General features: G+C 38.7%; 1 protein-coding gene across 1 annotated transcript in view; it reads right to left on the bottom strand.

The window, feature by feature from the left end:
* Positions 1-21,626, bottom strand: part of EndoA (SH3 domain containing GRB2 like, endophilin-A) — a 416,265-nt gene that overhangs the window by 237,946 nt on the left and 156,693 nt on the right. Inside the window, exon 7 of the mRNA XM_090389410.1 lies at positions 18,707-18,840. Coding sequence (XP_090245536.1) covers positions 18,707-18,840 — 134 coding nt within the window. The remainder of the gene's footprint in view (positions 1-18,706; positions 18,841-21,626) is intronic.

Below are 21,626 nucleotides of genomic sequence, written 5' to 3' on the forward strand. Positions count from 1 at the left end.
ACAAACATTCACTAACCTACACAAATCTGGCCTTTACAGAGTTTTGTATTCATCACATTGCCTTTGTCTAGTCTACTGTCTAGTCAGACTACTGTCTTCATCTAGTCTGATATGGAGTTGGGGAGGAACCCCTAGAACCGCATTACAATTAACATTATACACTAAACCGATGAGCCAAAACATTATGACGACCTATCTAACATGATGTTGGTCCTCCACTTCCAGCCAAAACAGCTCGTACCCGGTGAGGCATGGACGCTGCAAGATTTCTAAATGTGTCTTGTCATCATCATCAGCCATATTTAATCCACTGCAGGTTGAAGGCCTCTCCAGCAACTTTCCAGTTCCTTCTGTTTTGTGCAATGGCCATCCATTTACTACCCACAAACTCATGAATTTCATCTATCCATCTTCGCTGTTGTCTTCCATGTTTTCTTCTAGCTCCTCTTGGGTACATTCTGTTATTTTCTTAGTCCATCTATCATCATGTCTTCGAGCTATGTCCTGCCCAAGACCATTTTAGTTCTTTTGTTTTGATAAAAATGTCCTTTACTTGAGTTTGCTGCCTAATCCATGTGTTTCTATTCTTATCTAACAGTCTGATTCCCAATATAATTCGTTCCATTCTTTGCTGTGTAGTTCTCAGCTTCTCTTCCATTCTTTTGGTGAGTGCCCAAGTTTCACTTCCATAAGTCATGGTGGGGAGAATACATTGGTTCATTATTTTATGTTTCAGACAAACTGGGATATTACTCTTCAGTATGTGACTATATTTCCTCAATGCTATCCATCCAAAATTTATTCTTCTCTTGACTTCCAGACATTTATCATTATTACAGCTAATAACATGTAACAGATAAGTATATCAATCCACTTTTTCAATTACTGCTCCTTCAATGATTATGTCCCTTTCTGTGGCATACTTGTTCATCATTACTTTTGTTTTGTTTTAGCCATATTCATCTTTAGTCCAAAATCCTTACTAACTGTGCATAACTGATTAAGATTTTCCTCTAATTCTTTGGGATCGTGGCTTATGACCACAATGTCATCTGCAAATCGTAAATGGTTTAGGTACTCTCCATTCACATTGACTCCTCTCTGCGACCAGTCTAATCTTCTGAAAGCTTCCTCAAGGGCAGCAGTAAACAGCTTCAGAGATATTGTCTCCTCGTCAAACTCCTTTCTCGATTTTAAATTTGCTAATGTCTTTGTCTAGTCTAATAAAGGAGGTAGTGTTCTCATATATTTTCTTTAAAATCATAATATATGGGGTATCTACGCCTTGTCTTTCTGGTGCCGAAACATTGCCTTGTGCTGAATGGAGTCAAATGCCTTTTCATAATCCACAAATGCCAGGCATAATGGCGTTTTATATTCATTTGCTTTCCCATTAGCTGTGATATTACGTGAAGATGATCCATAGTTGAGAATCCTGTCCTAAAGCCAGCTTGCTCTTTCGGTTGATTCTCATCAAATATTCTTTCTAATCTGTTAGTAATGACCCTTGTGAACAACATGCAGATGTGGGATAACAAGCTAATTGGTCTATAATTTCCAATTTCTGATTTATCTCCTTTCTTATGCAGCAAAACTATGATTGCATTATTCCACTACTTAAGTGTCATACCTTGTCTAATGCATTTTGTGAAGAGCCTTGCCAGTTTTTGTGTTATATCTCTTCCTCCCAATTTTAACAACTCTACAGTAACTTTATCTTCCCCCGGGGCTTTCTGATTCTTCATTTTCTTCAAAGCCTCTTTAACCTCATCAGGTATGTCGTATGTGCTGCTAATTTGCAATCCATCTTCCCCACTGCTGGCATTATTCCCTCGCTTCTTGTATAATTCTCTATAGTAGTCGTCTGCTATTTGAATTATGCCTTCTCTGCTATTTATAAGTACACCATCGCTATTCTTCAGTTTCAGTATCATTTGTCTTTCTGTATTACTGCTCATGGCTGCTGATTTAAGTTCTTTGTTTTCCCTTAATTCTTGTTCTACTTTTCTTGTGTTAAATCTTCTTATGTCCTCTCTCTGCGCCTCTTTCTAATGGCTTTGCATAACTCAGTACATTCAATTTTCTCCTTGTCAGTGTTTATCTTGCTCTTCATTTGTCGTCTTCGGTTCATTATTACAAGTGTTTCTTGACTAATTTTTTCTACTTTGGATTTCTTTTTCTCTATAGGTTTCTTGGGCTTTATCACTTTCAGAAAGTTGTAATATTCCTCGTTGATATCTTGGTCCTGAGCAGTCTGCAGAAGCTCAAACTTGTTCTTAAGTTCCAGTACATACTGCTTTTTCTCCTCTTCTGTTATCTCAAAGACCTTCGTATTATTTACTCGAGTCAGTTTTTTTCCTTTCCTACATCTATATCAAGTGTGCATCTTACCATTCTGTGATCACTTCCAACATTTACCTTATTCAATAATTAGCATTAGCATTAGTAGAGGCATATGATGCAAGAAAGCAAGCTTATTCAGCATCAGCCAAAAAAAAAAAAAAAACACCACTCCCATTTCACCCCATCCGTTTGCTCGAAATACCTGTCCAGTTGAGCCTTAAATTTGTTTAGGCTATCAACTTCAACAACAAGTGATGGAAGTCGGTTCCACCAACCAACCACCCGCTGGCCAAAGGCAAATTTCCGCACATCTATCCGACATCCGTCCTTCCTCAATTTGAATTTATGCCCTCTAAGCTGATTATTCTGAGCAAAATGAAGAATCCCATTGGCACTGAGCATGCTCAAACCATTCAAAGCCTTATACACCTCTATCAGATCACCTCGCCGGTGCCTAGTCTCCAGACTCTGTAATTTGCAAAACTTAAGCCTTTCTTCGTAAGAGCAACCCTTTGTTCCATTCACTAATCTTGTTGCCCTTCTCTGTACTCGTTCCAGCAGCTCTACATCCTTCTTGAAATGAGGCCTCCAGACCTGTATACAGTATACTCAAGATGTATCATGAATGATGTTACATTACTCAATAATGTAACATCATTCATGATATAACTTCTGTTAGTGAGGATGAAGTTGATTTCATTAGTTGTTAATCCATTTGGACTCTTCCATGTCCACTTTCCACTTTCTGTTCACCCTTTTCTTGAAAAAAGTGTTCATTACTGACAATCCTTGAGATTCTGCAAATTCCACAAATCTTTCACCTCTTTCATTTCTTTCAGTAATTCCAAAATTTCCTATAGCTCCCTTTTTTGCACTGTTTTGTCTTTTTCCAACCTTAGCATTGAAATCCCTCATAATAATAGTGTAGTGGGTTTTCTGCTCATCTAGAAGACTCAATTTTGATGTACATTTCTTCAACCTCTTCATCATCATGGCTCGATGTTGGTGCATAAATCATTATAACCTTTGTCTTGTGGTATCTGGTACCAACACGTAACCAGCAGATTCTTTAACTCCTGTAAGGCCCGTGGTTGAGATGCCACAGATTGGAGTTGCTGTTCCAACACAAACCACAGATGCTTGATGGGATTGATGTCTGGGGAATTTAGAGGCCAGGGCAATACCTGAAGTCTTCATCATGTTCCGCGAACCAGTTTCAAACAATCTGAGTGGTGTGGCATGGCACATTATCCTGCTGAAAGACGGCACCGCCAGAGGGGAAGAACGTTGCCATGAAAGGGTGTACCTGGTCAGCAATGATGTTTAAATAGGTGGTAGACGTCAGAATGCCCGGAACATGGATGACTGGACCCAGGGTATCCCAGCAGAAAATCGTCCAAAGCATGACACCGCCGCAACTGGCTTGTTTTCATCCCACGGTGCATCCACGCGCCGTCACTTCCCCATGTAAATGACGCACACATAACCAGCCATCTACATGGTGTAACAGGAAATGTGATTCATCGGACCAGACCTGCTTCCAATCAGTTAATGTCTAGTTTCGATGGTTGCATGCCCATTGTAGGTGCTATCGCTGGTGAACCATAGTTAGCATGGGCACTTGGAGCAGCCTGTGGCTACGCAGCCCCATTTTCAGCAGGGTTTGATGTACTGTGTGTTGTGACATATTACTCCCGTCACCAGCATTCCAAATACCGGTGAGTTGCGCCACAGTCACCCTTCTGCTACCACGTACCATCCGGGAGAGCCTTTGCTCACCCCGAGCGTTGATGAGCTGTGGTTGTCCAACACCTCACCGCTGTTTTTTTGGGTTTTCCCTTCTCAGACCACTTTCGGTAGGTACTAACCACGGCTGACCGTGAGCATCCCACCAGCTGTGCTGTCTCAGATATGCTCTGACCCAGTCGCCTGGCCATTACAAAAGCCAAATTGTAATGGCCAGTCGCCTGGCCATTACAATTTGGCCTTTGTCAAACTCACTTAAGTCCGCTGCCTTTCCCGTGTGAAGAACAAGAGTAACACTGATTAACGAGCTCAGTATCAGGTGTTTTTTATACCGTGTCCCAACCTGCGCATGCGCCGTAGTTCATCTGCTGTTGCTTCCATCTACATAACGACTTGGTGGTCATAATGTTCTGGCCCATTGGTGTATATTCTAAAGAATTCTAGAACTAGGGGTCATAAATTCAAATTACAGGGGTTGAGGTTTAGATTACATTGTAGAAAGTTTACTTTTAGCCAGCAAGCAGTTGATAGGTGGAACAAGTTGGCCATGCAGATAGTTGAGGCTGACAGTCTGAATAAATTCAAAGGTCTACTGGATACTTAGTTGTGTGAGGAGGGAAGCGTATAAGTTTCGTTTTCTTATCTCCTTGGGTGTGTTTTGTTTTTTTTTGCTAGTGCAGCAAAAGCCTGCATCTTCCTTGCACTATATGGTGAATACTATTTCTATTTTAGATTAAAAAGGTACTTCCAAATAAACATTATGTAGGTAAGATCAAAAGACAGCGTGGGTTCAATAAATAGAATGGTATAGTAAGGTTGAGACAGTTACAGAGCTTAGGCTTATATATGGCTCAAAGGACTGCACTATTAATGAATTGAACCTAAAGTAAAATATCAGTTTATCAATGTTCAACCAAAACCAAAAGAAATACAGCAAGAAGTAAGGCCTCTGTTTCTGATATGAAATATGCATAGTGAACGGAAAAAGTGAGCTAGTGTATATATCATAGCCAGTCCAACAGAGACCAAAATGAATAGTAATAAGAAATAGGAAACAAATCAAATCTGATTAAAAGTAAAAAGCAAAAATCAAGATAAAGTTAATTCCAATAAACGTTAAATAGAATAAAACAGCAAGCAGCTATTTTATTAAATTGGAATTAATTAAATTCCAATTTTATTAAATTGGAATTAACTTTATTAAACTGAATAAAACAGCAAGCAGCCCTAACATGGAATGTGAAGATGAAAGGATATATATAGTCAAAGTAGGACAACTTTACTGTGGTGTCAGGCAGGAGTCAGGGAAATGGGCTAAGACAAGGCTGTATCGGTGACCAAAGAAGTTAACATGACTTCCTGGCATATTTATAACCTGTTAAAGTATCCCCGAGTATGGGGGAGAAGGTATAAATAGGTCAATGTAAACATAACCAGAGTAACAGGGAAGTTGGTAATTAAACAGATGAGGCATATTGACCAGTATATGGGAGAAATTCATAACTTACAAAGTAGCATTAAAAGACTAAACTTGGTTGTAGATGAAAAGATGAGATATAGCAGAAAAGTAGCATCTTGAATATTGCTTTCGGTCAACCTAATTGCTCAAGAGAAATAAGCTATATAGTCTAAAAAGCAATTGAAAGAAGGAGAATACAGTAGTTCTTGGACAGTCCGGGGTTATAAACCCACACCACTAGTAGATCCCTGGACATAGGTCTGGGCATATGGCCCATGCATTTAAACCACTAATGGTATTGCAATATAACAAATATAAGACTAAACAATGTCAAAAAACACATAATACCCCCGTAGTCAGCCAATTGGTGGCACAAGTTTTCTAGACCGTGTGATGCCAAAGAGGCTATGGGATATTGACTGTACACTATATACATAGATATAGCTTAGCTTAATTTTCAGCGTACTCTTCATTTTAAAAATAACTAAAGCTAAGAGCAAACAAAATGTACGTATGTACATGTGTAAAATGAAGATACAGTACAGAATAATGTCCGTGTCAGGCAAAGGTTACACATTACTTAAGGGTTCTTACTTTGAAAAAATTATGAAGTGTACCCTGACGTGTCCTCTTTATGGACTGCAATTGAACAAAGTCGGCGCAGGTATCTAATGCTGATAAAGGACTGCCTTCATTGCCTTCCTGCATGGAATAACATCTCAATTTAGCGATACATTTCCTGGCATCCTGGTTAGTCACTCGCTTAGGTATATCATCGTCATCATTTTCTTGGTCTTTTGGTGTCTCTGAGTGTTTTGCTGCAATTTGTTCAATAATCGTTTCCTCATAATCTTCATTTTCATCATGGCATTGAAGGTTATCGTCAATCGTTAAAAATTCTTCACAATTTTGGACCTGTTGCAGTTCCAAAGCCATTTAATTTTCTGTACAGCTTATCACGTCTGAATCACAATTAGTTGCGAAACCACATTTAGCAAAACAATTCCGAATTGTTTTACTGCTTATTATTTGCCAACTATCGGCGATAAATTGTACAGCCTTTAACATTGAAACTTTTGCACTAACCTCTATTGATTTCGAAGATGATGTCAGCAGATTTTCCTCAATTGCTTCAAGGATGTGATTAACCAGCTTTCCGCGATAATAGGTCTTCAAATTTTTTATAATTCCCGCGTCCATAGGCTGTATCAGGGATGTGGTGTTAGGGGGTAAAAATTCCAGTTCAATATTTTTTAAACCAGCTATATTAGAGTGTGCGGTGCAGTTGTCCAATATCAACAGAATTTTTCTGGACTTCCGTTGCAGTTCCGCGTCCCAGTTCATTAGCCATTGCGTAAAAATATGTGGTCATCCACGCCTTCTTATTGGCATAATACGAAACTGGCAAACTGCCTATTGTAAGCCCCTTGAAACAACAAGGTTTGGCACTTTTACCAATAACCAAAAGTTTGAATTAATCATTTCCTGACATGTTTGAGCAGCACAACATTGTTACATGATCCATTGCTTTCTTTGAACCAGTGTTATGTGTTGATAGCTGAGGGAACCATCCAGCGTAGCACGATAATATAGACCTGTTTCATCGGCATTGTAAATGTCATCCCCACTAAATATTTTAAGCAACTCTGGCAGTTTTTCACATTTCCATTGCTCAGCACTCGTAGCATCAGCACTGTCCTTCTCGCCATGTGCTTTTTTGTAACTAATGTCATGTCTACACTTCCATCGAGACAACCAACCATCCGTCGCTTTGAAATTTACGTGATCTAGCTTTTTTTGGCCAACTCTTCTGACTTGTTTTTTAGCATAGGACCGCTTACACGCACTCCTCGTTTAGATACAGTGGAAAACCATTGATTCAAAGCATCTTCGACGTCTGGATCTTTGCCTTCCCTCTTTCGCTTATGAGATGTTTTCTTTAAATCCACACGCAATGTTCACTGCTCTCTAAGTTTTTCTTGTTGCTGTAGCAGTCGTGAAATTGTAGATTTTGGCACCTTTATTATCTCCGCTAGCTGACGGTGACTGATTAGCATTAGTAGAGGCATTTCATGCAAGAAAGCAAGCTTATGCAACATCAGCCAAAAAAAAACCAAAAAAAAAACCACTTCCACTTCACCCCTCTGTTCGTTCAAAATATCTGTCCAGCTGAAGCTGAGCCTTAAACTTATTTAGGCTATCAACTTCCACGACAAGGGATGGAAGTCTGTTCCACCAACCAACCACCCGCTGGCTAAAGGCAAATTTCCGCACGTCTATCCTACATCTGTCTTTCCTCAATTTGAATTTATGCCCTCTCAGGTGATTATTCTAAGCGAGAGGAAGAATCCCATCAGCATTGAGCATGCTCAAACCATTCAAGGCTTTATACACCTCTATCAGATCTCCTTGCTGGTGCCTAGTCTCCAGACACTGTAATTTGCAAAACTTAAGCCTTTCTTCATAAGAGCACCCCTTTGTTCCATTCACTAATCTTGTTGCCCTTCTCTGTACTCGTTCCAGCAGATCTACATCCTTCTTGAAATGAGGCCTCCAGACCTGTATACAGTACTCTAGGTGTGGCCTGACCATTGCCTTATACAAGGGAATAATCACCTCCTTATCCCTGCTAAAAAAATTCCTATATATCATTGACAGTACACCATGAGCTACTCTTGCAGACCGTCTGCACTGCTCAGAGAACTTCATATTTGCCTGCACAACCACCCCCAGGTCCCTTTCATTCTCTACCACTGTCAGTGTAGTAACACAGAGTTGATACATTGCTCTGGGGTTGCTGTTTCCCATGTGTAGTACTTTACATTTGTCAATGTTGCTGTTTCCCATGTGTAGTACTTTACATTTGTCAATGTTAAACTTCATTTGCCACCTCTCAGCCCATCTGCTCAACCTTTCCAGATCCTGTTGCAGCAGCATAGTGTCAGCAGTGTCCTTGACAAACCTGCCTACCTTTGTATCATCTGCAAACTTCGACATTAAGCTTGAAATACCCTCATAAATATCATTTATGAATACAGAAAACAATAATGGACCCAACACTGAGCCCTGAGGGACTCCACTAATAATATTAGTCCACGACGAGCAGTGTCCATTGATTACCACTCTGTCTTCTCCCCCTCAGCCACCCCTTTATCCACAGCAGCAATTTGCCTCCAATGCCACACTGCTCCAATTTGTGCAGCAGTCTTCCATGTGCAACAGTATCAAAAGCCTTTCTAAGATCCAAGTATATAATATCAAAGTTATTCCCTGCATCCAGTTCCTTTGTGACTGCATCATAGTATCCAATCAAACTGGTCATGCAAGACTTCCCCTTAACAAAACCATGCTGTGTCCGAGCTATAGCTGAAGTCTTGTCTAAATGATCCTGCAGTGCTTCTTTAACTAGTGCCTCCATTAATTTTCCTGGAACAGAAGTTAAACTCACAGGTCTATAATTACTTGTGTCAGCCTTTGATAGGAGGTTGACTTTTTATCTTGTCAAGAATAGCGATTTTTTCTGAAAGTGACAAATCTTTACGTGACATCTTGACAGGGGTCTTAAATGTACTGAAAAAAAGGGGAGGGGGAAACCAAAATCAGTGCACTGTTTGGTACAGTTTTTAATCTATTCTAACCCACAAGATGTATACAAATGTACCGAGTGTGATCGTAAACAACTGCAAGCAAAATTTCTTCAGAATCCGATTACCACAACACAGAACAAACGTAAAACAACCACTGTACAGCACGACTTCGCAATAACTGATTCCGCTGCTGCCCACATGATCTCTTTGTTACGAACCATCTAAATTAGTTTATTGTTCAATAAAAAAATTTTCTGTTTATACTCCGGCACTACAACCAAGTCAGTGGAGTTTACAGTTTACAATAAATCGCCAATTATCGTATTTAGTAGTCACGGGCTTGAACCCCGGTCCACTCAAAGAACGCGTGCGACGCACTCTTGCTCCTGACCACTGGGCTACGTCAGGCATAATAAACTATATTTAGATGTTTGTGCGCGCCATCTAAATATAGTTTATCGTTCAATCAAGACCTTCATTGCCCCAATTAAGCGGAGAGATGGCCCAAATAAGCGGAAGAAATTCAGGCTAAATATTTGTTTTGTTTCTGTTCTTCATAATTTGCCCCAAATAAGCGGCTGCCCCGATTAACCGGTGGCCCAATTAACCGGAATGCACTGTATTATGATATTTAGTGCTTTCTTAAAATGATGGTAAAGGAAGGCTGAAGGGAAATTATTACCAAGTAGTTTATTATGGAGAATTTTGATATTATCTATAAATAGATTGTTGTTACTACATATGGTAGAAATCTTGATGCATTGAGAGAGTATTATATTGGAATGTACTTTTTTTGAGATGTTGGAGTGTCAATGTGAGAAGCTGACCACATTAAAGTTAAAGGCATCTCTTTTATTATTATTATTATTAATAATAGCCATGTGGTGCAAGAGGAAGCCTGAGGCTTATGCTGCACCAGGAAAAAAAAAAAAAAAAAAAATCCCGAGTTACCCTGAGAGAGAGAGAGAGAGAGAGAGAGAGAGAGAGAGAGAGAGAGAGAGAGAGAGAGAGAGAGAGAGAGAGAGAAGTAGACAGGAATCGCCAAGAAAGAGAAGAATGATGATATCCAGCTCAGGACCCTGGGTGTGCCAAGCCCATACCACACCCAAGGTCCTATTATTTATGCTTATTGCAATATGTGGGCTGTTGATATTAATGTCCAAGTTTAAGGGGTGTTTTTTTTTTTTTTTTTGGTTTTTAGGAGCATTAGCAACTAAGGCCATATTGCTCCGGGAATATGCGGTGGTCTTTCCCTGACCTTTCCGCATTCTGCGTATTTGGTGGTGACGGGCTCGAACCCCGGTCTAATCAAGAAGTGTGTGCTACGCACTGTTGCGCCTTCCCACCTGGCTACAGAGGCGCCGTTTAAGTAATTAGCTGAATAGTAATAGTTATTTGTTCCCTCCAGAGAAAGTTCTGGAGGGTAAATGCTAGCAAAGTCCTGTAGAAATGTGAAGTAGTTGATTACCAATAAGTCATCTATATACCTCTAAATACTTATATCTGAGGGTACGTGGTTTCAGACAAGTATAGATATAGGTTAGCTATGACACAGCTAGCAGAGCTGCCCATAGGAGTACCTTTTGTTTGTAGGTATACAATATTGCCATCAAATATGTAATTATTGGAAATACAGAGGCTGACTAGATTGTTCCAATATACAGAATTATAATTATAATATGTTTATAATTATTGTATATTTCATTCAGGACAGATAATAAAGGGAGCTAGTAAAGAGACTATTAAAGTTCCACAAAATCTGCACTGGCTTCAGATTCATCACTTCTTGTAAGTACAGTTATGCTCATAAACCTAGCAAAGCTTTCGAACAACTCAAACCTATTATAGACATCCTATCAGACAGCAGAATAATTAATAATAATAATATATCTGTTATAAATGCACTGAATAATGGAATATCCATATTCAAACATTTGACTTTCGTAGTTTTTTTACTAGCTCCCTTTATTATCTGTCCTGAATAAAATATACAATAATTATAAACATATTATAAATTGTATTTCTGAGTATTGAAACAAATTAAATCAACCCCTGAATTTCCAATAATTATGTATTTGATGGTAAAACTGTATACAGTAAAACCCCGACTTACGCAAACTCGGAGTTACGCGGTTCTTGATTTTTTCGTTTGGCAACACTGCTGCCCACTAACTTCAAGGTCGTTTTTCATATGCTATTGATATACGGTGCAACGATAGAGAGTGAGAGCGAACCCACGTGTGAAAGTTGTGTTTTTGCCTCCAAACACAACCAGCTTGCTTCAACCGATGAACCAGGGAGTCATCAAAACATTCAAGGCTTACTGCACGAGGCGTTCGTTTGCACGTCTGAATGAAGCTATGAGACACAATAGTGAGATATCTGTTAAAGACTTCTGGAAACAATTCAATGTTTTAGATGCTGTAAGAATCATTGAAGAATCTTGGGATGAAATTCACAAAAAAAACATTGAATGGTGTCTGGAAGAAACTTTGTCCATGTTTTTTTTTCAAAAATGAGACGAAAACAACGCCAGAAACTGATCATGTCGCTCATGTGATAGAAGAAGTTGTTAATCTTGCCAGGCAATTTGGAAGTCAATGATGATGATGTCAATGAGATGTTGGATTCACATAGTCAGGAGCTGACAATGAATGAGCTCATAGAGATGCGTGAGCAAAACGTCACTGAAGTATCCGACACTTCAGACCCAGTTTCACCAGAAAAGCACATGACAATTGCAAGCTTGACAGAAAAGAGCTCAATTGAAAAGGGCTTAAAAATTTTAGAAAACAGACTCCAACAAAGAACGCGTTATAGCTACAAAGCAAGGAATAAAAAAATTATTAGCTTGCTAGGAAGAAATTCTGCGTGAAAAAAAGTAGGCTCTGTGTCATCAGATGAATGTTAGATTTTATGAAGCCATCGACATTGAAATAACTTTTTTACATAACTCATTTATTTTTTTAATACATTTTGTATTAATATGTATAAAGAACTGCAATTTTATTAAATATTTTTCTTCTAAACTAGTGTTTTTGTAAGTCCTTGGTCCCAATTAAACAAAATTTATATGTATTTATATGCAAAATTGTACCCCGACTTACGCGAATTCAACTTAAGCGATTTTCGTCGGACCCACCTATCGTGTAACTTCGGGGTATTACTGTACTTGCAAACCAAAGGTACCCCTATGGGCAGCTCTTCTAGCTGTGTCTTAGTTAACCTATACTGGTCTGAAACTATCCTACCCTCAGACATAAGTATTTACAGATATATAGATGACTTGTTAATAATCAATTACCCCACATTTCTGCATTTATCCACCAGAGCTTACTCTGGAAAGAACAAATAACTATTCAGCTAATCACTTAGACTTGGACATTAATATCAAATGCCCACGTATTGCAACAAACATATATAATAAAAAGATGCCTTTAACTTTAATGTTGTCAGCTTCACCCATTGGCACTCAAAAAAGTGCATTCAAATATAATACTCTCTCAATGCATCAGTTGTTTTTTTGGTTTTTAGGAGCATTAGCAACTAAGGCCATATTACTCTGGGATATGCGGTGGTCATTCCCTGACCTTTCCGCATCCTCCGTATTTGGTGGTGACGGACTCGAACCCCTGTCTAATCAAGAAGCGTGTGCTATGCACTGCTGCTCCTTCCCACCTGGCTACGGAGGCGCCACTCTCAGTGCATCAGGATTGCCACCATATGTAATAACAATAATCTCTTTTTAGTAATATCAAATTACTCCATAATAAACTATTTGGTAATAGTTTTCCTTTACCATTTTAAAAAAGTACTGAATATCATAAAATATAAAACGTTGAATGACAACCATATTGATATTAACAATATAATTACAGGTTGATATCTTTTTACATTCAGGCTTGTATATAATGTACAGCACCAAAGAGGTGCCAGTACATTATGTACTGGCATTTTTCTGATGTTTTTTTTTTTTTTTTGGGGGGGGGGGGGGAGGGAAGATCATAAGCCTTGGCACAAAGGACTCAGTGATCTTCAGCGAGAACAAAAAATCTCTCTGCGAAGGTAAAGAAAGCCTGCACGAGAAGCATGCAAAAGTTCAATGAAATTTACCAGTAAAAGTACTTTGCCGTAACGGCATTTGTATTGTTGCTCGCTTGGCAAACAGACGGTGAGTGTTATCGGTCAGGAGTAGAAATTGAATCCCATCGGAGATTGAAACCCTTCTGAAGTGGAGGGGGTAACCTGACCTTTTTTCTTTAGAATCACTGGTGGATAAATTGTTTATTAAGAAAAAAAAAAGAGGCAAAGGAAGCCCACACGAGAAGCACGGCAAACTTCGAAAAAGTTTACCGGTGAAACTACATTACAAACATTTTTTACGACGACGCCAGAACTTCCAATATGAGTCTGTTCGTGATTCAATTAGTTAATTCAATTAGTGATTCTAAAGCAAAAAGATCAGGTTACACCCTCTACTTTGGGAAGGGTTTCAAGCTCCCGTGGGATTCAACTTCTATTCCTGACCGATAACACCCACCATCTGTTTACCGAGCGAGCAACAATACAAATGTCGTTACAGCAAAGTACTTTTACTGGTAAATTTCATCAAACTTTTGCACGCTTTCTTTATTTTAGTCAATCTCTCCAAGATTGATATTGAATGCAGGTGAAATGTACAAATTTACATTTTAATTTCGGCGGCAAAGGTTTGCAAATGCAGCCCTAATCTAGAGACTAAAGGCAAACCTAGCAGTCATGTCTTTAAATGAAGTTTTACTTGCATGCACTGCTTGACTGTTTAACCCTGACAAAATATATTGTTTACAGTTTGGTATACATTTCCTAATAGAGACAACATACCAGCTGATGAAAAGCCAGTAAGCTTTGAAACAGTTGTCCAATGGTGTCTCAGGTTTTTTAAAATTTATAGTGGATTCATCTATTCTGATGATGCTATACAAGAGAATGCTGCTATACAAGTCAAAAAGATAATCTAGAAGTATCTTAGATAATGGCATTTATTTCTAAGTTGAACATAAGACCCAAACCTAGCACCAAGCACGTCATACTTGATCTTCAGTGAGAGCAGAAAGGTACGCAATCAGTGAAGATAAGTGATCACATGACCAAAATCAAATGCAAAAGAAGTAAATAAATTCCAACCACTACACTGATACAACCCTGCAATCCTACAGTATGATATTTCTGGTTGGCAAAAGTGAACCACCTCTTATGACAAGAATTCTTTTAGCTTGAATGACAAAACTGATCTGATAGTTCCTGTAATGTGAATATCACCAATAATTTCTTTTATCAGTGACGTTCACTTCGTAATGGACAACTATATAATGAGGAATCATTATATAATTACCAATTCCATTATGATTTCTTTACAGATGTTTAAGGTAGCACGAGGGGGGGAGACTTTATGGGTATTTCTCCCAAAAGCGATCATATTAAGAAACATTTCAGAATTTCTGTGGTGTGTTCCTTCAACAAGCAGATCCCCTGATTTAAATCACTACACCATTTGTAGTGGGTCAGCAGCACTTTCTAGGCCTACCCGAATTAGAAACAGAGAAAGGCTGCTCACAGGCTTTTCAGTCAGTGAATTTAGGATGAGAAAGTGTTGCTGGTTGTTTCTGGTTTGTGACCTTCTTTTACCATTTGGCAACAGAAGAGTTCCAATCATCTCGTTGTCTGGTCACGCGAGCTGGATCTGTGGACCCAAAAGATGAGGTGTTTGTAGTCCACATTTGCTTCTTTTGGCAAGAGGACTCTTCTGGTAAGGTTTCAAGCACCACCACGTGGAGACAAGAAACCAAGTTATAAAAATAAAGAGAAAGGTGGAATTCCCTTTCAGTGCCTTCACTTATTACTTGTAAGGTAAAAGGCTGTTCAAAGTAAAAAGTAGTAAAATGTCAAATTAAATAAACTGTATATATTCAACGTAAAGCTTTATATATCACTGCTAATTTCTTGGTCAATGAAAAATTGCTTGGCACCTAGTTCTGCTGCTGTTGAATAGGTTCTAAAGTAATGCTTCACTGTGCAAGCACATTCACCTGCTGGATAACGTGACATTCTGACTCATCTAAATGTGGATACCAGTAGACTGCACAACTTTCTCTAACATTTTTTTAATGCATTAGCGAGCAAAGAAAATCAGGAAATGACATGTAATTATTTACCTGTGCATTTGTAATGCACGGCTCAAGGTAAAATAAATATCACCATAAAATTCCAGAATGGTGTACACCCTCAAACATGGCAGCAAGCAAAACAGTTGGAAAGCAGTGATTAACAAGTTGTGACTCCCATATTTCGACAAATGGAGGAACAAAGCAGTGATTGGCAGATGCCACTGCTTTCCCCACCCCACTGTTCTCCTAGGGTGTTTTTCCCCACATTTGCCGCTGTTTTTAAATCTGAAACTAGTTTTCCCATTTTAAAACAGCGGGATGGAGGGATAAAACACCCTACCTAAGCTAAGGCCCCCTCCTCGATGACACAAAACAATCAGAAAAGAGAAGTGCCTTCACCTGTCAATTATCGCAGTCTTTCTCACTTTTATCGAAGTACCTGCCGGTGTATACTATCCTGGGCTTCAGCCAATATCACTATGTAATTATTTATCTGTGTTTACATAGGTCACTTATGAAAAGTGACCTATGTAAACCCTTTTGCTTCGGGCTCCATAATACATGAGGAATATTGTTGCATCCGAAAGAGCAGGACTAAAATATTTACAAACTATACAAATATTTAAAATATTTACAAAATACAAAACTACAGTATTTACAAACATACAATATTCATTAATATACAAAAAACCATTACAATGGAACATCAAATATTAGACAGAGAATCACGTGCATGAGGTTGGTGAATGTTATGGAGGTAGTTGTCAATAATTAATTGCATTTGTAGTGAGGTAACTGCCTCGCCTATACATTAAAAAAAGTATAGATAGATAATATAATTCTATCTTAACTTTAAAATAAGTTTTATTTCATTACTACATGAGCAATCAGACTTAATTCATTTTACAGAACTCAGTTACAACAAATATTCTTTTGTTCCACTAGTGACATTACACCGAAAGGACAGAATTCATGGGATATCTGGTTCCTAGGCAACACAACGCTGTCACCCCCTCTCGGTAGTGGACGAGAGGGGGTGACAAGGTTGTGGACAGTGGACGAGAGGGGGTGATATACCGCTTGGCAGGTATATAGGTACACTGCACGATTGCATTCACGCAGATGGTAATTCAATGTCAGTATGGATAAATGTTGTGAGTTAACTGATTCTGAAAGAGAGATGATAGTGATTCATGGGTCGGGGACCCATGAATCACCTTTTTGCAGAGGTGGTGCAGAAATTGCACTATCCCTGTTCGACAGTATCAAGAGTCTATCAGGAATACGCCATTTCCAGAATAACATCCCATCGTGAACAGTGCTGTTCACAGAGAAAGGTGGTGGATGAACATGGCCGTTGACATCTGTCTCACATTGTTTCAGCCAAACAAAGAGCAACAGTGGCACGAACCACCGTCGACGTCAACGAGGGAGGTGCCAGAAAAGTCTCCACCAAGACCATCAGACGATCATTAGCCACAATATGTTATGGAAGTCGCAGACCCACCAGAGTACACTGCTAACACCACGGCATAGGACTCCATGCCTCAACTGGGCAAAAGAACATCAGCACCAGACTTTGGATGATTGGAGATGGGTCTCCTGGTCCGATGAGTCCTATTTCCAGTTATTTCAAGTGGATGGGAGGATATGGGTACCTGCTAGAAACTGCACGAAGCTATGCACTTGTCATGTCAAAAAGGAACTGTTCAGGCAGGTGGACGGTCAGTAATGGTCTGGAACGTGTTTGACTGGAACACATTGGGACCTCTGGTATGTCTAGACCAGGGGTGGGCAACTTTTTTCGTCAGCGGGCCGAATGAAATTTTCGTATCATGATTTGAGCCGAATGAAATTTTCGCATCATGATGCGGGCCGGAATAGATTGAACGATTTAATAAAAAAAATCAGAACCTAAAAAATGTTATATTACTTGAATTACCAAATTATTAATATATTTTTAAAAAAAATATCTAAATGTCCAATTATCATTGAAAATGCGGCATTCGGCATCAATTTTTCTTTTTTTTTTAATTTGCTCATTTTATGGGCTATAAATTATATTAAATTAAAAATTGTAATAATTAGAAAAGGCATAAAACATCTCACACCAATATTATTTTTTTCAATAAGAAGTCAAACCCAAAGGAACTTCGTTCGATCGATGCTACAATAATAATTAGGAAATAACTATTTGACGCGGCGTAGAATCACTTGGTTACTGTTGTACTGGCCGCGATTCCCGATTGAACCGAATTAAGCCGAATGTTTACGGCGAGTGTAGTCAGGGATGGATTTTCTATATTTATGCATTTACCGAGGGGGCCGGATTCAACATCGTCGCGGGCCGGATGTGGCCCGCGGGCCAGCTGTTGCCCACCCCTGGTCCAGACGCATCTCTGAACGGTCCAGTTTGTGTCCATCCTTGCAGACCATCTGCATCCCTTCATGATCATCGTGCATCCACAGAGCAATGGACTCTTCCAAGCAGGATAATGCACCTTCCCCACAAAGCGGTGATGACTAGAACATGATTCACAGATCAATCCGCAGATTTTACCACCACGGAATGGCCTTCCCGTTCACTGGACATGAACCCTGTGGAGCATCTTTGGGATGCTGTGGATAGGTCTGTTCGAGCTTTGGACCTGCCACCAGGAATGCAATGGAATTATGGACAGCAGCAGTGCAGCAAGCATGGATGGAAATACCTGTGGAATGCTTTCATGAACTAGTGGACTGAATGCCTCACTGTGTGACTGCCCTTATCCGGGAGAAAGGTGGTTCTACTTGTTACTAGGTAGGTATCTCATGATTTATGTCCAATCAGTGTATAACACAGCAATACTATACAGTTGGGCCACCCATATGGCAGGTTAGGTTCCAGACCCTAGCTGAAAAGTGGAATACAGCCCTTTTTCACTTGTGAATGTATATAAAAGCCTAATAACATGTGTACACCATCATATGCTGTAAACAGACTGAATCACTGATAATAAAATGGCACCCGGCACCTTTGGCTGCTAAGCATGTTATGCCGAAAAATTGGAACAAGTTGTTGTTTTGTTTGTTTTCGTTTTTTTTTAGGAGCATTAGCAACTAAGGCCATATTGCTCCGGGATATGCAGTGGTCATTCCCTGACCTTTCCGCATTTTGCCGTTTTTGGTGGTGACGGGCTTGAACCCCGGTCTAATCAAGAAGCGTGTGCTACGCACTACTGCTCCTTCCCACCTGGCTACGGAGGCACCTTTGGAACAAGTGCCGAACATAATGAACATGGATATAATTGAAAACCACTGTATTAGTGGAATGCCGATAAGCAGGCCCCTACTGTACTTATTAAAATAATGGGAAAATTTAAATGGATGCAGTAAAGTTTAATACTATTCTTGATTTATCAAAAGTGAGAGTGCCACTGACTTACCATAACATCTTTCAAATCTTTGGTTTGCAAATGATGTAGAGGTTCCAAGAAATTTTGCTTCACATTATCCTCTAGAGCATATTTCACTTCTGCCATTTGTTTTAACGATTCCCCAGTTTCTATGAGACTCAATGCTAAGAAAAGTCAAAATATAGTCATTAAAATATATTTACCAAAAATTTCAAAATTATATTCATTAAATTATAGTCATTATAATATATAATATTAAATCACAACTGCAATAAAACTGTTAACAGGTGTAATCTCTTCCCGTGAATTCTAGTATATTTGTACATTGCACCACCCATCATGGACTAAGAGCAACCCCAAACTTTTCTGAGGATACACCGACTGAAACTTAATGCTGATTCATACAGCACAAGTCCTATCAGTGCTCCCATTTATTTATTTATTTATTTAACATATGGCACAATACAACACATCACAATCAGCAAAAAGATCACAACTCTATGTCTAAATTATCAATATATTCAAATCAAGTCTGGTGTCAAGAGAAAGAAATCTCTTGATCTCCCTCTGTAGACTCTTGAACACATTCTTGTGTTTGATAGGCTGTCTCTCAGCACTGCAATCACACTGTGGGGAAGAAATTTTTATTCCACTTGCAAAGGAAATCTGCACAAATTCATGATTAGCTTGTATCCAGTTTTGTGTTATCCAAGTAATACGAGTCAAGTCGAATCCAGCTGATTTTTCTGTTATGCATAGCATATTACTATACTCTGAAGGCAGGAACAAATTCCATTCATGTAACCATTGGTCAGTCAGATTAAAGTTGTCAGCTATTAGATTCTCAGTTGTTCTAATTGGGGAATGTCTGGGGCAAAATCTATTAATACTTAAATCAGAAATATTTTTGTGAATAGGCAGTTGCGAGCTTTCCGAAGTTTTGGTGGAGAAATGTGACTTAGAACAGGAAGCCACTGAATAGGTGTGGACTCGATTGTTCTTGAAATTAAGTGAATGGTATTATTCAGTTGTACATCGATCATTTTAACATGAGAGGTTATATAAATCAGACAGGAGCACAATATTCAGCTATGTAGTAGACAAGTCCGATGGCTGAGCAGTAAAGAGTTGCTGCTCTGAAACCTCATATTGTACTACATGGTTTCTGGAGGATGTTATTTCAGGTTTTCAATTTTGTAGTCTTTAACAGATGTGTTTTAAAAGACCATTTATATCAAGTATTACACCCAGGTACTTAAGGTATCTATTATGAAAGAATTATGGAGAGAATTATAAAAGTACACCCAAAGATCTGTGATAACCATTTTATTGTTAAGGTGGAAACAAGCAACCTCTGTTTTTCTATGGTAGGTTGGAGCCTCTTAGCGTGGAAAAACAGAGGCTTTTCCATTTACGGTATGTAATTTCCAAGAGAAGTTAAGTCATTTGTAAGTATTTCTTGTTTTTTTTGTATGGACATAAGTCTTGTAGCTAAAGCCCAGTCATCAGCATATCCATATTTTCTTGACCTAGTCTCAGGCATTTCGACAACATACAGATTGAATAAAAGTGGAGCCAGTGAACCTTGAGGTAGTCCATTATTAAAGTTTCTTTTGCCTTGTTGCTGTACTACCCATAATGACTTTAAACAGTCTGTTGCTCAACATGTTATCTATAAGTCAAGCTGTAATCCTGCAGAGTATGACTTGGATTTGTAGATCACTCCCTCTCTTCAAACAGCACCATATGCAGCCAAAAAGTCAACAAATGCAATGGATGTTTTAAAGAATCATTGGAAACCTGCCTCTACATAGGTTGTTACAGAAAGGACCTGATTCTACAGTTCATTCAGGACTGAAGTCTGCTCAATAGGTATTTGCTCTAATATTTTGGAAGAAATTTTGTTCAGGAGTTGTTCCAGCAGTCTGTAGCACACTTCACAGTGCAATTGGTCAATAGCTCTATTGACCAATTTTGAAGTCAGGCTTAAGATTGCCTGACTTCAAAATAGCAATAATTTTTGTTTGTTTGATTAAGCAGGGTAGTTTACCAGTCTGAAGGATGTTAGTAGTCAAATGAGTCAGCCACAGTTGTGCATTTCTCCCATAGATAGAATCAGGAATTCTGGATGAATTCTATCAAACCCTGCAGCTTTACAGCTTTGACATTCTTTAGTGCAGTTGTAATAGCGTCGATGGTGAAAGGATGGAAATATTTTGACTCTAATTCTGACAGTGCTCCAATTGATGGAAGTTTACAGGGTCAACATGAATAAATATGTATCAGATATTAGGCAGAGATGGAGAATAACAGAAAAATTATTCTCTACACCAGATGACATTGCTGGCTAGTTATAACCCCTAACAGACCCCATCTATCATCATCGTGGTAAAGATCCCTGTGAACTATCCTGACTAGCAAAAGTGTCCCTTTGCATGTGCTAAAATAAACAGATAGTTTATTTTTATTGCAAAAAGAAGAACACTTAGGATGTATTCTTTTGGAATTTCCTCCTCTTGACAAAACACTCAAGAGAGTGCAGATCCTACACAAACTTGAAATGGGCAACTAGATAAAGAGTTTATATATATACACACACAGTAAAAGTCCGAACTGCTCGGGGACTGGGTCGATCCAGATTTTCTGATTTTCCAGATTCTCAGGCAGTATTTTTAAAAGATGGAATAAAGAAGAGATGACCAGGTAAATTTTGACAGTTTATTCATTAGCAAATAAAGCATGTTTCATTTATCAAAACAAGTAGTTTTAAAGAAAAATAAAGTCAACACCTGACAAAGATGTACACAAAAATTTTAACCACGAAAAAAAAAAGCGTGTAATGTTTGAAATCGTGTTTAAAAATGAACAAAGTTAAAGAAAAATACAATATATAAATGAAAGCAGAAGATACATATTTTATATAAACTAATTATTTGTTTTAGTTTATTAA

Source organism: Mastigoproctus giganteus, chromosome 2, assembly GCF_048544385.1.
Source record: "Mastigoproctus giganteus isolate SK-2022 chromosome 2, ASM4854438v1, whole genome shotgun sequence".
Lineage (NCBI taxonomy): Eukaryota > Metazoa > Arthropoda > Arachnida > Uropygi > Thelyphonidae > Mastigoproctus > Mastigoproctus giganteus.